Source organism: Onychomys torridus, chromosome 23, assembly GCF_903995425.1.
Source record: "Onychomys torridus chromosome 23, mOncTor1.1, whole genome shotgun sequence".
Taxonomy (NCBI): Eukaryota; Metazoa; Chordata; class Mammalia; order Rodentia; family Cricetidae; genus Onychomys; species Onychomys torridus.
Window position 1 is genome coordinate 41,944,856 of NC_050465.1, and position 12,942 is coordinate 41,957,797.

A 12,942-nucleotide genomic window follows, 5' to 3' on the forward strand; every position below is an offset into this window, starting at 1 on the left:
ACATTTATGCATGAAAATGCCAAGATAAAACCTGTCACTATGTATTAACCTTAAAAAGAATAAATAAATAAAAACTCTTGGAAATACAGCCCCTAGTCATGTCATTTTACATAAGCAAATGGTAAATAGATCAGCCATTTAAGGTAATGAATAGTCTCTTTCAATAACATACAGTTTTCAAATACCAGTTACTGGAAGCGTGAGGTCTTTCATCTGGAAGTCTTAAAAGCAGGCAGACAAGGTTCTCCTGTTTATATTCTTACTGGACTGATGAATGTTTGCAGATGATTTTACTTTCTGCATACCTACACATATACAAATTAGTCAAACTTCTTGTTAAATCTTCAAGCAGAAATGCAGGGACACCAACTGTCATTTGACACACTTTTTATTAGTGTTAATAACAGATGAGTCCTGGAGATGTCAATGAGTTCTGTAAAATCCTTAGGCACATGAGAATATGCTATACATCAAGAGAGCAACTAATGGTAATGTCTCCAGATGCCGAACAAAAATGAATGGTTCTGTATAGACAAGAAGTTAACATTTGTTCTAGAAAATGGTTAATATGCCAATAACCATTTTTACATATGAATTGGACCTGGCAAGTTACTCTATAACCCAGAAATGACTGATTCCACTCAAAAATGCCTCACTGTTTGGAAAATCCATGGCTAGTTTCATGGGGAACACTACACTGCATTTCCCATTTAACAATACAGCTGGCAAAACCAGCTGCCCATTTGTGCTGTTAGTGACTGCAGAACACAGCAAAAACAATCTGCCTGCTGACCTCCTGCTCAAGTTCAAACTATGTCATTCTGTCAATACCATCTACCTTGATTAGGCTGGGCTTATATACAACAGGTTATGATCCCAGAGGGATGAAAAGCTTTCCCAAATTAAAAGCAGAATTTAAAAAGGAAATACTCATACATTCCTATGTAGTTTCCATTTGATATCCTCAAGGCTGGCCCATGAACTCAAGCTCATGTTGATTGAAAGTGAATGTTTCTTTCTAGGCGTAGCCATCTTACAAATTTAATAGCAGGAGGAAAATAATAAAATGTGTTCTGTGCTTCAATTAGGCCTTTTTATAACCTGGCACTTCAAAGGTGGCAATGCCAAAGAAAAATCTTTAATCCAGAAAGAGAGACATAAAGGATTCCTCAGGAGAAGACAGACCCCCGAGAGCCGAGTGCCTCGATGCAGCAAAGTTCTCGCACCCAAACTGTCTGTGGCCTTGACTCATTGTGAGTCTTCTCTCATGCTTCATGCTTTTGGGGTAGAATGTACACTGCATTCCACTTCAAAAATCGGAAGTAGTACAACCCTGCTTTCAATTTTATCCTTAGCCAAAAAGAGCTGTGCACAGACTAGACAATCAAATGTTGGCTAGGCATGAAATGTCTATGCATGCGCATGGATGACAGACTAAAGACCACATCACACAGAGAACTGCAGAAGGTAGAGGTGGCTTCCTCCACTTTGTATTTTCAGTAGTGGGCAACACATTTTTTCCAAAGGACCTGAGCCTTACACAACTCCCATCTATGTAACTATGATCATACAAATGCCACCTGAGTCTTTTAAGTTCCAAGAAGATGCAAGAAATATGTGTGCCCTCCTCCAAATGTATTTTTCAAGTGATGGGGATAGTCTCTACCATTAAAAGAATGAATGTATAAGGTAGCTCTGAGCTGAGATTCCACCTGTCCTGCTCTTCTCCATAAAAACACATGGATACCAACCACCACCACCACCACCCCCCCCCCGGCCCCAGGGCCTTCTCTTTGCTCACAGCCAGCAGTTGCCCAAACTCAATAAATGACTCCATTACTGCTTCATGTGACCTGAGCTGCAAAGCGCCTCCCATCTTGGGTGGACTCCTGTCAAAATCAAGCTGGTCCTCAGCCTTTCTAAGACTCCATTGAAAAAGCACTCTTCCTGTCTGCATCCTAAGCACTTAGTCACTCCTCAGCCCTGCAGACTTGCTCCTGTCCTCGCCAATGTAATGAACCTCCTCTCAGAAATTGGATGAGGATGTCTCCCAACCAACTGACAGCATGCCAAATCTGGTGGCATAACTCAAGACTCTCTTTCTCCGTATATCTTGGCTTTCCCCACAGGTATGAGTCTTCTAGGGCACTGGTTCTCAATCCTCCTGCTGCTGCAGCCCTTTCACACAGTCCCTCATGTTGTGGTGACCTCCGACCACAAAAGTATTTCATTGCTACTTCATAATTATAATTTTGCTGTTGTTATGAATCATAAAGTAAATATCTGATATGCAGGATATCTGATATGGGACCCCTGGGGTCTCGGCCCACCAGTTGAGAACTCTGTTCTAGAGTCCCTTCACCCTTGCTATCATCTCCCTGTTACTCCATGGCTACCGAGGCACTCTTCTGGCATTTCCTGGTTCTGAAGGAGGGTGCAGTTAACACCTGAATTAGTTACTTTTCCGCTTCTGTGACAAATCTCATGACAAATGCAAATTAAGGGGGCATTAATTGGCTTGTAAGCTCATAATAGCAAGAAAGGTGTGGGATTAGGCAGAGGCAGGAAGATTTATATTTTCATGGACACACAGACAAGCAGAGAAAGAAAACAGGAAGTAATCAACCCTCAAAGTCTGTCCACAGTGACGTACTTCCCCCAGCAAGGCTCCACCTCCTAAGATTCCACAACCTCCCCAAATAGCACCACTCCGGGGAACCTGAAATGGACAGTTTCTTATCAAACCCTCCCATCACGCTACCTTTCCCTCCTCTAGTTTAAATCCTGGGCTTTGAAACACTTTTCCAATCTCTTAGTCTACCTCTACCCACTGTTTTCAGTGCCAAACTTATACTTTCTATGTTCATTGCCAGTATTCATAAGAAATCTGCCAGTGTTTCAAAGTGAAGACAACTAGACGCCAAACAATCGCTGTGGCCTTTCTCGGCCTCTCCTGCAGTGTCTCTCCCTTGACGTTTCTCCTAACACTACCTTTCCAGTCATCAGGCTCAAGCCCTGATGTTACTGCTTCACTTGTATGTGCTAACACACCAGCCTGCATGCACTAACACACCAGCCTGCATGCACTAACACACCAGCCTGTATGCGCTAACACACCAGCCACAACTTTACTCCCATGATGCTTCTTGATGCCACACCCCTCTCTACTGCCCAGTCTCATTGAGAACTTCCCCACATTTCAGCTGGTCTCTCTGAGAAGCCTCCTAATTGGCACTCCTACCCACTTGCTATAATAGAGAAAAACCAAACCCTTCCAAAGATCAAAGTTTCCTTATTGAGTCACAGCACATTCCCGCATGAGACCTTTGGCTTTTCCAGTGATGAAAGTTCAAAACTTCTAGTAAGTTCTTAAAGATCTTTTCTGACCTATGATCTCCTACCAGCATCTTCAGTTTTATTATCAACTACCAACCATTCCCACAGTTTTTGACTCAATATTTTCCTTATGAATTCCATTAGCTTAAATACATTCCTTGATCTTCATTAAATTTTATTAACCTTCAAGGCCCACTTCCCCCAGGAACCTAAAATTCAAGTTTTCCAAGTTTCCACCCAGGACCCAAGAGGTTTTCACCTTCTTATTTTCCTACCTCACATGCAGTAAGGCCACTGAGCTCCAGCCTGCTGGGTTCCTGATCACTCACCTTGCCCATACTGTCCTAAATGTCCCTCAATCCCAGCTTCCCAGGTCCCGACTGCTTAAGTTCTCCTGTGTTATCCAGCACACTCCTGGCTACCCTTTGTTCACTGCTGAGGCCATTAGTTCCCCAAGCTAAGTAAGCCTCTTTACCCATTAGAGGTTTGCAGACTATACCCCTCCACCCTGAGCATGTAACATCCGCACCACCTCAGACCTTGTAAGAAATCAGATTCTCTAGGTCATATCCTACACTTCCTAAATCAGAAGCTCTGGGATGAGAAGTGAAATCCTTATTTTAACATCACTCCATTCTGATGCACACCCAGTTAAGAAGCACAAATGGAGGGAAATCTTTCAAATGAGCTCCCTCAGTAGGACAACATATGTGTGAAGATACTGTTCACCTCTATCACTCAAAATTATAGTTGCATGTAATTCTGCTGAAACATTAAAAATATAAGTAATCTATATGTTACTATTCAAATCTGACTTGTACATTTTGAAACGTTTATAGAAATACTTTTATAGTGTTCAAAAATATTTAAAAACAGGCTATTTGAATACGCATAAATAGTTTTACAACTAGTCTCAAATTTTTTTTTAAACGGTCGTGGAGATGATCCCCAAATTCACTATCAAGGGTCTATCCAGGGAAACACAGATGGTAAGGATGAGGACAGAGTGCACACAGACACCTGGCCATTCAGTGGGAGGATTCTGGCAGTTGAGCTGGATGGTAGCATCTTAGATATTCGTTACATTATTGAAATTAATTCATTAAGATCTTGTAGGGATGAGTGGTGACATTATATATCATGACAGAAGAATATTATTAAATTATGTATGCTCTGAAATTCATATTTGTTCTGTACAGTATGTGTGCCATGTGTGTATGAAATATGGATGGGGGTACACATGCCCATGGAGACCACCAGAGGTTGGCATTGTGGTATTCCTTATGCATCTCCACTCTTTTCTTTGAGACAGGGTCTCTTTGTTCACCCTGGAGCTCACCGATTGAGTAGACTTGCTGGCCAGAGAGCTCTTACATTTCCCTTGCCACCTCTCCCATGCTAGGCTTAAAGATGTGTGCCCAGTGCCCAGCTTTTACATAGGTGCTGGGGATCTGGACTCAGGTCCTCATGCTTGGACAACAAGCATCTCCTGAGCCATCTCCTCATCTCCATAAAACATTCTGAAGATATTATCATGAAGACATGCCACATTTCTTCCCTACTCTGACCCTTAATCCCTAGCGAGAATGGCGTTCACTGTACCTGTGTGCGGTTGAATGCCACTCTTGCAAAGACAGCTTGTGACACACTGGCCCTCTTCAGCTCATCTCTAACTTGCTGGTAGATATCAGGAGAGACTTCCACAGAGGAGTTGGTTGGCTCCGGCTTAACTGCTCTGGGAATGGGTGGATGGTTCAAGAACTGCTGGTTGATGGCTTGAGGATGCTGGTGAGCCAGGAGCCGGCTAACGGCTATCTGTTGGTTTATCAGATGGGCCATGGCTATTTGCTGCCTGACCAGCTGTGGACTGAGCTGGGGTGAGAGAAGACCAGGGCTCATGATGGGCTGTAATGCGGGCACTTGGTTTCGGATTGGAGTACTGTGGTGGATTTGGCTATGAGGAGACTGTTCGTTGGTTTTCCCCAGGGATGCCAGCTGGTTCATATTTGGTAAATGCATTGGACGCTGGCCCAGAACACAATAGTCTGAAAGGTTTTCTCGCTCCACTCTTTCCACTGTTGAAAGATAAAAACAAAAACTCACCATTATTTTCATGTTATAATTTGTTGCATATATATATATAATACACTAATGATACTAATATTTTTAATGGAAGTCCAAAAACCCCCAAAGAAAGAATAAGAATTCTTATTTAAAAGGTTTAACTTAACCATTATACTAATAGATTTTTTTCATAAAAGATATGAAAGTGAAGCTCTTTGCCACTTCAGCTTGATAAATTTGTAAAAAGTAAGCATTTCCTAGACTAGCCAAGACAAAAAAAAAAAAAACAAAAACAAACAAACAAACAAAAAAAAAAACCCCAGCCAATCCAATTCTAAAGCCCCAGACATTTCTACATCCTGTAATCGCCTTCCATCAACCTTAGTAACAAAACACCCATTGCCCTAACCGTCTACAGTTCATGGCTAACAGCACAGTTCATAGCTATCAGGAAAATGGCAAGGGCAATGTCTCCTGCCAAGCTACTACCTTCTCAGTCTATGTTGGGAATGCACCAGGAATACAGCTCAGTGACAAAGTGCTTACTTACCATGTGACTGGTAAATAGGGTTTCATAGCTGGTACTACAACCATGGGAAATGTCCATGAGCATGCCTACCCTATACTCTTTATCTCCTCACTTGCTATCTTCTTCTAGAAATAGATATTTTAATAAACCCAAGATTAATTTCATCACCTTGACTGGTCATGAAATATGATTCTTTTCTGCTCCAGGTTATCTATCTAGTTATTGCGAATCACTAAAGATTTAAAGAATAAGCTTGAAGGAGTAAAGGTAGAGAATGCTTCACAGATGCACCAGTCAAGGGACAGGATCAGTCCTCAGGACAGGGGTGGGGATCACTGCCTTGCGGAAGCTCTGTGAGGCTGGAGAGATTGCTCTTCAGTTAAGAGCACTGGTGCTCTTCCAGCAGACCTGGGTTCAGTTCCCAGCACTACTGTATGTTATTGCCTAAAACAAGGTTTTGTTTGAAGAAAACACCCAAGACTGAAACAAATCGGTCATTGCTGGTTTTAAGTGTGTGTTTGTAGGTATCCTCTTAAAAATGTGTTTGAAAGCAAATTCCCATGCAGCCTTAGTAAGTAAACCTTACTTGTGATTTCAAATATTAGATATAATTATGCAAAAGTCTTTTAAAGAAGCTGGGTATAGTGGCGCAGAAGATCACTGTAGGCTCAAGGCCACCCTGATCTACACGACAAGTTCTAAGACAGACTCCGACTCCACCCCAAAAAAAAATCCCTTAAAGATAAATTCACACAGGCACTGGTAGGGGTGGTTACATGCTGGAAATCAAAACTATTTACCTGCAGGAGAAACATTTAAGATTTATTTTCATTATCTTTAATTATGTATATGTAGATGGGTATGTGCCTGTGAGCTCAGATACACCTGCAAGTCAAAGGCACCACATCCTGTGAAGTTAGAAGCAGTCAGCTGCCTGATGTAGGTGCTGGGAACAGAGCGTGGGTCCTCTGCAAGTATTAACCATCAAGTCTTCTCTCTAACCCCAGGAAAAAACTTCAAAATAACTACTTTTTCATCACTAAAGTAGCATTTGTAGTTTGATATGCAACTTATATCAAGAGAATTCAGTGTAAGAAGTAAGTAGAAGAATATAGAGACTCAAAGAATTCAGATGGAAATGGCAGTTGCTGGTAAACAGGGTGAGCAACACATGAGGAATCTAAATAAGGTCAATCACTATCAAAGTGGAAGAAAGTGGGTTTTGCCCTAAATTAATACCTTACATAATGAGATTTAAAAAAAAAAAAAAGTAAGTGGATATTTGGCCATGTTATTCATGTCTAAAAGCTTTGTATATTTCCAGAGCTTCTTGGAGGAAATATGGTTACCAGCCTATCTTAGGATCATATTTACATACATACATTTTTTCTTCTTTTTCTAAAGAACCAAACTTGTTCAACTTTCCTATGAACTCCTAAATAAGTCAAAAGTTTACTTCAAACTTCTTTCATTTCTAACTTAATCTTTGAATATAATTTCATTTAGTTTCCATGTTACCTTTCCTGCATAAAGTTCAAGGTAAACAAACTGTTTTAATCTCCTCTAAAGGCATTCATTTTCCAATCATTGTATTAATTAAACTTTAAAGCACACAGCCTTAAATCCAAACCAAGCAAATGGCTATCAGCCTTCAGATAAGGTAATCCAATAGGGTTTTCTCGGACAGGCATTACTATCGTGGTCTCTTTATTGAAGGAAGATGTAAAGAGCATGAACTGCCTCCAGAGAGAAGTCACACTTCACGGACACAAACACTGGGTCCCGGGTAAGCATCTGATTCATTGGCTTGTTTGTGCTGTTTTTTAATTCAGTCAAGGTCATGATGAATTCAATTTTTAAATTGTTTCCAAGTACTTAACAGACAAACTTTTATCCCCATTTTTTCTACCAAAAACACAGAATCACCTTCATAGAGCTAATTGTCCAAACTTTTAGTATTTTTCTTTTTCAAAGGCTTGCTACACTTGAATGAGTTTACTGTTCTGTGATAAAGCTACCATGACAGATCTAGTTATAATTATGCATGAAAATGTATGTAAATTAAATGTAAATATACGAGATCAATAAAATCTATAGGAGTTTGTGTGCTGAGTCAAAATGATCAGTCCATATTGCTTTACGTTTACACATAATAACGCCTATTTTTAAGAATCCCCAGATCTGCAGCCACGTGTGGTGGTGGTGGCGCATGCCTTTAATCCCAGCACTCCCATGGCAGAGGCAGGCGGATCTCTGAGTTCAAGGCCAGACTGGTCTACACAGTGAGTTCTAGGTCAGCCAGGGCTACACAGAGTAGAAAACAAAAAAGAATCTCCAGGTCCATATAAATTCTTATTGACAGGAGCTGTGATTGATTGCATCTTAGAACTGTGACAGTATCGTTTCCCTAGTAATGAAGGGTTGCATGCATCAGTGCTGGCCATGGCTAACAGGGGAGGAGCCACTGTGGAGGAGCTAGGGGGAGGAAAGTCTATCTAAGACACAGCCAGGTGTTTGCCCGGACTTTTCTTCTGACTTTCCTGAAACTACCGAGTGTTTCCTGATGTCTCCTAATTGCATGTGCTGGCAACTAGCTTCATTTTTAAAATACGACAAAAGACAAATAAGGCATTTCTGATAATTAAATCCTGCCAGTAGGGTTGCCATCTTTTCATTTTAATTTTGCCAAATAGTAAAGATACTCTTGTGTTTTTCAGTCTCTGACAGCTTTACCAATAAAATCCAGACTTTTTACCTCTAAAGATCAAAAATGGAGAAACTACGTGTGAAGCCCTCACCAGTCTTGGTGACGAAGACTGAGTGAGCTAACGCCTCTCACCATCTACACGCCTCCCCCGACAGACACCCAGTTCAGGTCCGTGGGATCCTTCAGTATACATGGCACAGAGGAAGACGGGCAGAACCGGTCACGGGTACTCAATCAGAATCTCTAAAGGTTCTTATGCGTGTCAAGCTTCTAATGATTTGTAAGACGCCTAAGCCATGCCATCTCTGCTTCGATGTGTCTGTAGAGTATAAGATGATGATGCCGTATAATCTGCACTTGAATTTGATGTTGCTATCACCTGCAGTCGTACTCAATTTGACTGCTGAAGTCTGTTTTTCTCTAATCCCTAATAGAAAGGCTATCATTTTATTGATTTTTTTAGTTATATTTTAAATGTATGTGACCAGTCAGAATTTTTCTCTATAGTTTTACATTCATTGACCATTATATTTTGTTGAAGAAACACTGATTGAACCTGGTGTTTAAAAGCTATATTCAAGAAAAATATACTGAATGATAATTTTTATTGGCTGGGAGATTTCAATAAGTAGAAGACTGCATGACCTAATTCTTTTAAGACTTACTTATTTTTATTCTATGTCTGAGTGTTTTGCCTGCATGTATCTCTGTGTACCACATGCCTGCCTCGTGCCTGCAAAGGCAGAAAAGGGCTTTGGATGCCCTGGAACTGGAATTACAGACCACTGTTAGTTACCCTGTGGGTGCTGGGAATAGAACCTGGGTCCTCTAGAAGAACAGCCAGTGTTCTTAACTTCTGAGCCACTTATTTCTCCAGCCCTAGACCTTATTCCAATTCTACGTTTTTTTAGTTAGGAAATTCTAACCGATGTTTTCTGTCTCCCAAAAGAACCCTTCTTATTTGCATAACTATCATAGCATATCAATTTTGAAATATTTAATCCCTTTTTTTAAAATAACTATCGAATGGATTCATATGCCCCATGACACACGCAAGAATACACTACTATTCAGTTTCTCCAAATGAGGCTTAAAAGTTCATATGCTGAGCTGGGCGTGGTGGCAGTGGACAGCCGTAATCCAAGCTCTTGGAGGTGGGAACAGCGAGTGCAAGTTGAAGGTCATGCTCAGCTCACCTAGTGAAGCCAGCCTATATGTCAAGAGATCCTGTCCCTTAACACCAAAGAGTTCACGCTCAAACCTTTGAACTGGACGGTAGATGAAATGATAAAATCCCACAACTCTAAGACCAAATTTATAGGACTGGAGAGGAGGCTCTGTCGGTAAAGGTGCCTGTCACCAAGCCTGACGACTTGAGTTCAGTGCTCTGCGCCCACGTACGTGGTGGAAGGAGAGGAATGAATGATGAATGCCAGCACACTATCAACTTTTAAAAGCGTAAAATCCATAGAAATGTAATACAAGTACATTTGAATTTCAATTTTCCACATGAAAAACAATGAATCTGCTTTACTTGTCAATATGCTGTATTTGGATCAACCAACAGATGGAAGAAGGAAGCATCCTGTAGTATTCTTTAAAGTATGTGTTCAATGGCTTGATGTTTTGTTTTTGCTTTTGTTTTTTTTTTTTCTTTTAAGTAGAGTAGGAAAGAAATTTAAAATGTCCTAATTCACCAAACATGGTGAGTTATACTTGCAATCCTAATCTTCAGGAGGCTGAGGCTGAAGGATGGCCATAGTTTGAGGCCAGCCCTTGAGCAATGTTTCAATGAAAACCTAACCAAGCTGCTTTATGAAATGGCCTTGGAACCTGTCCACAGTTACAGCGGGCAAAAAGCAGTGAACTGGGTAAAAGGCTTTGCAAGGAGAAACCTCCAGAATGTCTGGCCTAAGGATTCTTCTTTAAGCCATTAGGATGCTTATGCAAATGTGAAGAGATTAGCATGAGTGAGTGCTAATGGATTCCTTAATAAGATAACACTCGAGTATTCCCCAGCACCTTATTTGGAAACCCTGGGTAAAGGGATATAAGGGAACAAACAAACAAACAAACAAACAAACAGAATCTCTCAGTGCCTCTTAAAGCCCTCAGAAGCTCTCTGCAAGTGACTCCCAGAGGTGAGACAGACATGGTTTGTCTTGGGCACCTCTGGTAGGAGTGCAGCCAACCAAATCAGCAAGCTGCAACCAAACGCTGAGTATAAAACAGAGATGACGCAAACAGGACTGCCTTGGCTTCTAAACCTTTACCCCGAGTTCTCTGCTGTATCCCCATCCCTGCCCCCAAACCCCGGGAGCAATATTAAGGATAGTGATCTTGTTTAAATCAGAAGTTAGAAAACTTAAGGTCAAAGAGCTGTTCAGATATAGAATATATTTAGGAATATTCCAAATAATTAGAGCTATTGGCTCTGGCATAAGTAGAAGAAACATATCATGTAGGCAATAGGAACTAGGTTTTGTTATGTGCTGGATTTTCCCCTCTACCTTCTCTGCTTAGCTTGAGGTGACATACTCATTGCCTGAATGTTTCATAAGGGGTTTTGATGGATTTCTTTTTTAATCATTAGATACAGCATGTGGGGGTCCGAGGATAACTTGTAGGAGTCAGTTCTCTCCTTCTACTTTGTGGATCCTGTAGGCTCATCTCAGATCATCAGGCTTGGCAACAGGCGCCCTCAAAAAGTACCAGCCAGCCCTGCCATCTACATCATAGCCGCGGCACATTCCAGATCTTAAACCCTGTCGTTTAATCCCCACAGCTGTATAACCCAGACATCAACAGCCCTGACTTATTGAGGAAGCTGAAGCTCAGGAAACCCAAAAGTTGGGAGGCTAGTGAAATTGAAAAGGGGTGTTTCCGGGCTCCTGGTGTCTGTGGTCGGTGCTGAAGTTGGTGCTTACGCATTACTAATTTTAGTGTTAGGATCAGGACGAATCACCTTCCTTCTGCAAATCCTGCTTTTGGCCGTTTGCACAAGTGTGCATACAATGCTTGTGACAAGGATTTGTACATGTGACTTGGTGGCTAGATGAGGTATGTGAGTAATGAGGGTCCCGCCTGATGTTTCTACAATGTGCTGTGCAAAGCCTTTCACGGTGACACTGATTGAAAAGCTGGTCAATTTAAAAAAATAAAATAAAATAAAATAAAAAATGGTGAAACCAATGGTTGAATTAGGTGATCACTAATGAATGATTATTCATGTTTTCTTGTTCGTTTCAGTTTTATTCATCAATTATTGTACACCAAGGATTACGCCAGTGTCCTTTCTGGAGCCCAGTCCCGAGGGTGGGACACCTCACTCAGCCTGGATGCAGGGGGGGGGGCGGTCTTAGACCTGCCTCAACTGAATGTACCAGGCTTTGCTGACTCCCCAGGGGAGCCCTTACCCTTTTGGAGGAGAGGATGAGAGGTAGGTTGGTGAGGGGAAGGCTGTGGGGGGTGATGAGAGGGGGATCTGTGGTTGGGATGTGAAATGAACAAAAAAAAATCTTTAAAAAAACAGAATTTCTTTAAAAAAAAAAAAAAAGAATTATGCCAGTCCTTAGAAACACAATAATTTTAACTTAAGAAAAAACTCCACCTGTATTTTTGCTTCTGATAAATTGACCACTTGGTGCACACAGGGGGACTTAGAACCTCCACCTATGACTGAAAGTGTCTTTCTATTTAATAACAGAGGCTCCTTTCAACATCTGCCTTGCCAGTTCATTAGTAATCCATCTACTCATTAAATACAAAATACATGATCATAACCGCCTTCTTTGATTTTTCTTGCAGCCTGAAGAGCTCTGTCCCAACGTAGATGTCATCAGCTTGGAATCCCACCTGACCAATGAGGAATATTGAGTGACCCAGGGAGAGAAGAAGCAAGGACCATTGGTAAATTTTGCATACAGAAAGTGTTTAGTGGAAACAGCCAACAGTAAGTTAAATGTGCTGCACACACATGACACTGTAACGAACACCCGAAGGCCCCAGGCAATCACAGTGAATTCACGTAAGACTGAACTTCATGAAATGGGCAATCAGGCAACAATTGGGGTCCTCCAAAAATGGCAATTCCATGTGGTTAACTCCAGTATTTATTTTGGCTCCTCTCTCTGAGCCGGGATACACATTAACAACTCTACTACCCCCCTGAAATCTTTTCCTGTATTTAGTGCTTTTAAAAATGTAAACATAACAAAATAAAACAGCATCCCATGGGCCAATATTGACTATGCCCATCTATGAAGTATTTCTGATTTATTATCTCTTGGTCAATAACTATAAATAA

The 12,942-nt window shown here is 41.2% G+C and overlaps 1 protein-coding gene across 5 annotated transcripts in view; it reads right to left on the reverse strand.

Moving 5' to 3' along the window:
• Positions 1-12,942, reverse strand: part of Satb2 (SATB homeobox 2) — a 177,255-nt gene that overhangs the window by 66,696 nt on the left and 97,617 nt on the right. For all 5 annotated transcript variants that reach the window (XM_036173833.1, XM_036173831.1, XM_036173830.1 and 2 more), the window contains one exon: positions 4,939-5,411. In XM_036173833.1, the coding sequence (XP_036029726.1) occupies positions 4,939-5,411 (473 nt within the window). The remainder of the gene's footprint in view (positions 1-4,938; positions 5,412-12,942) is intronic.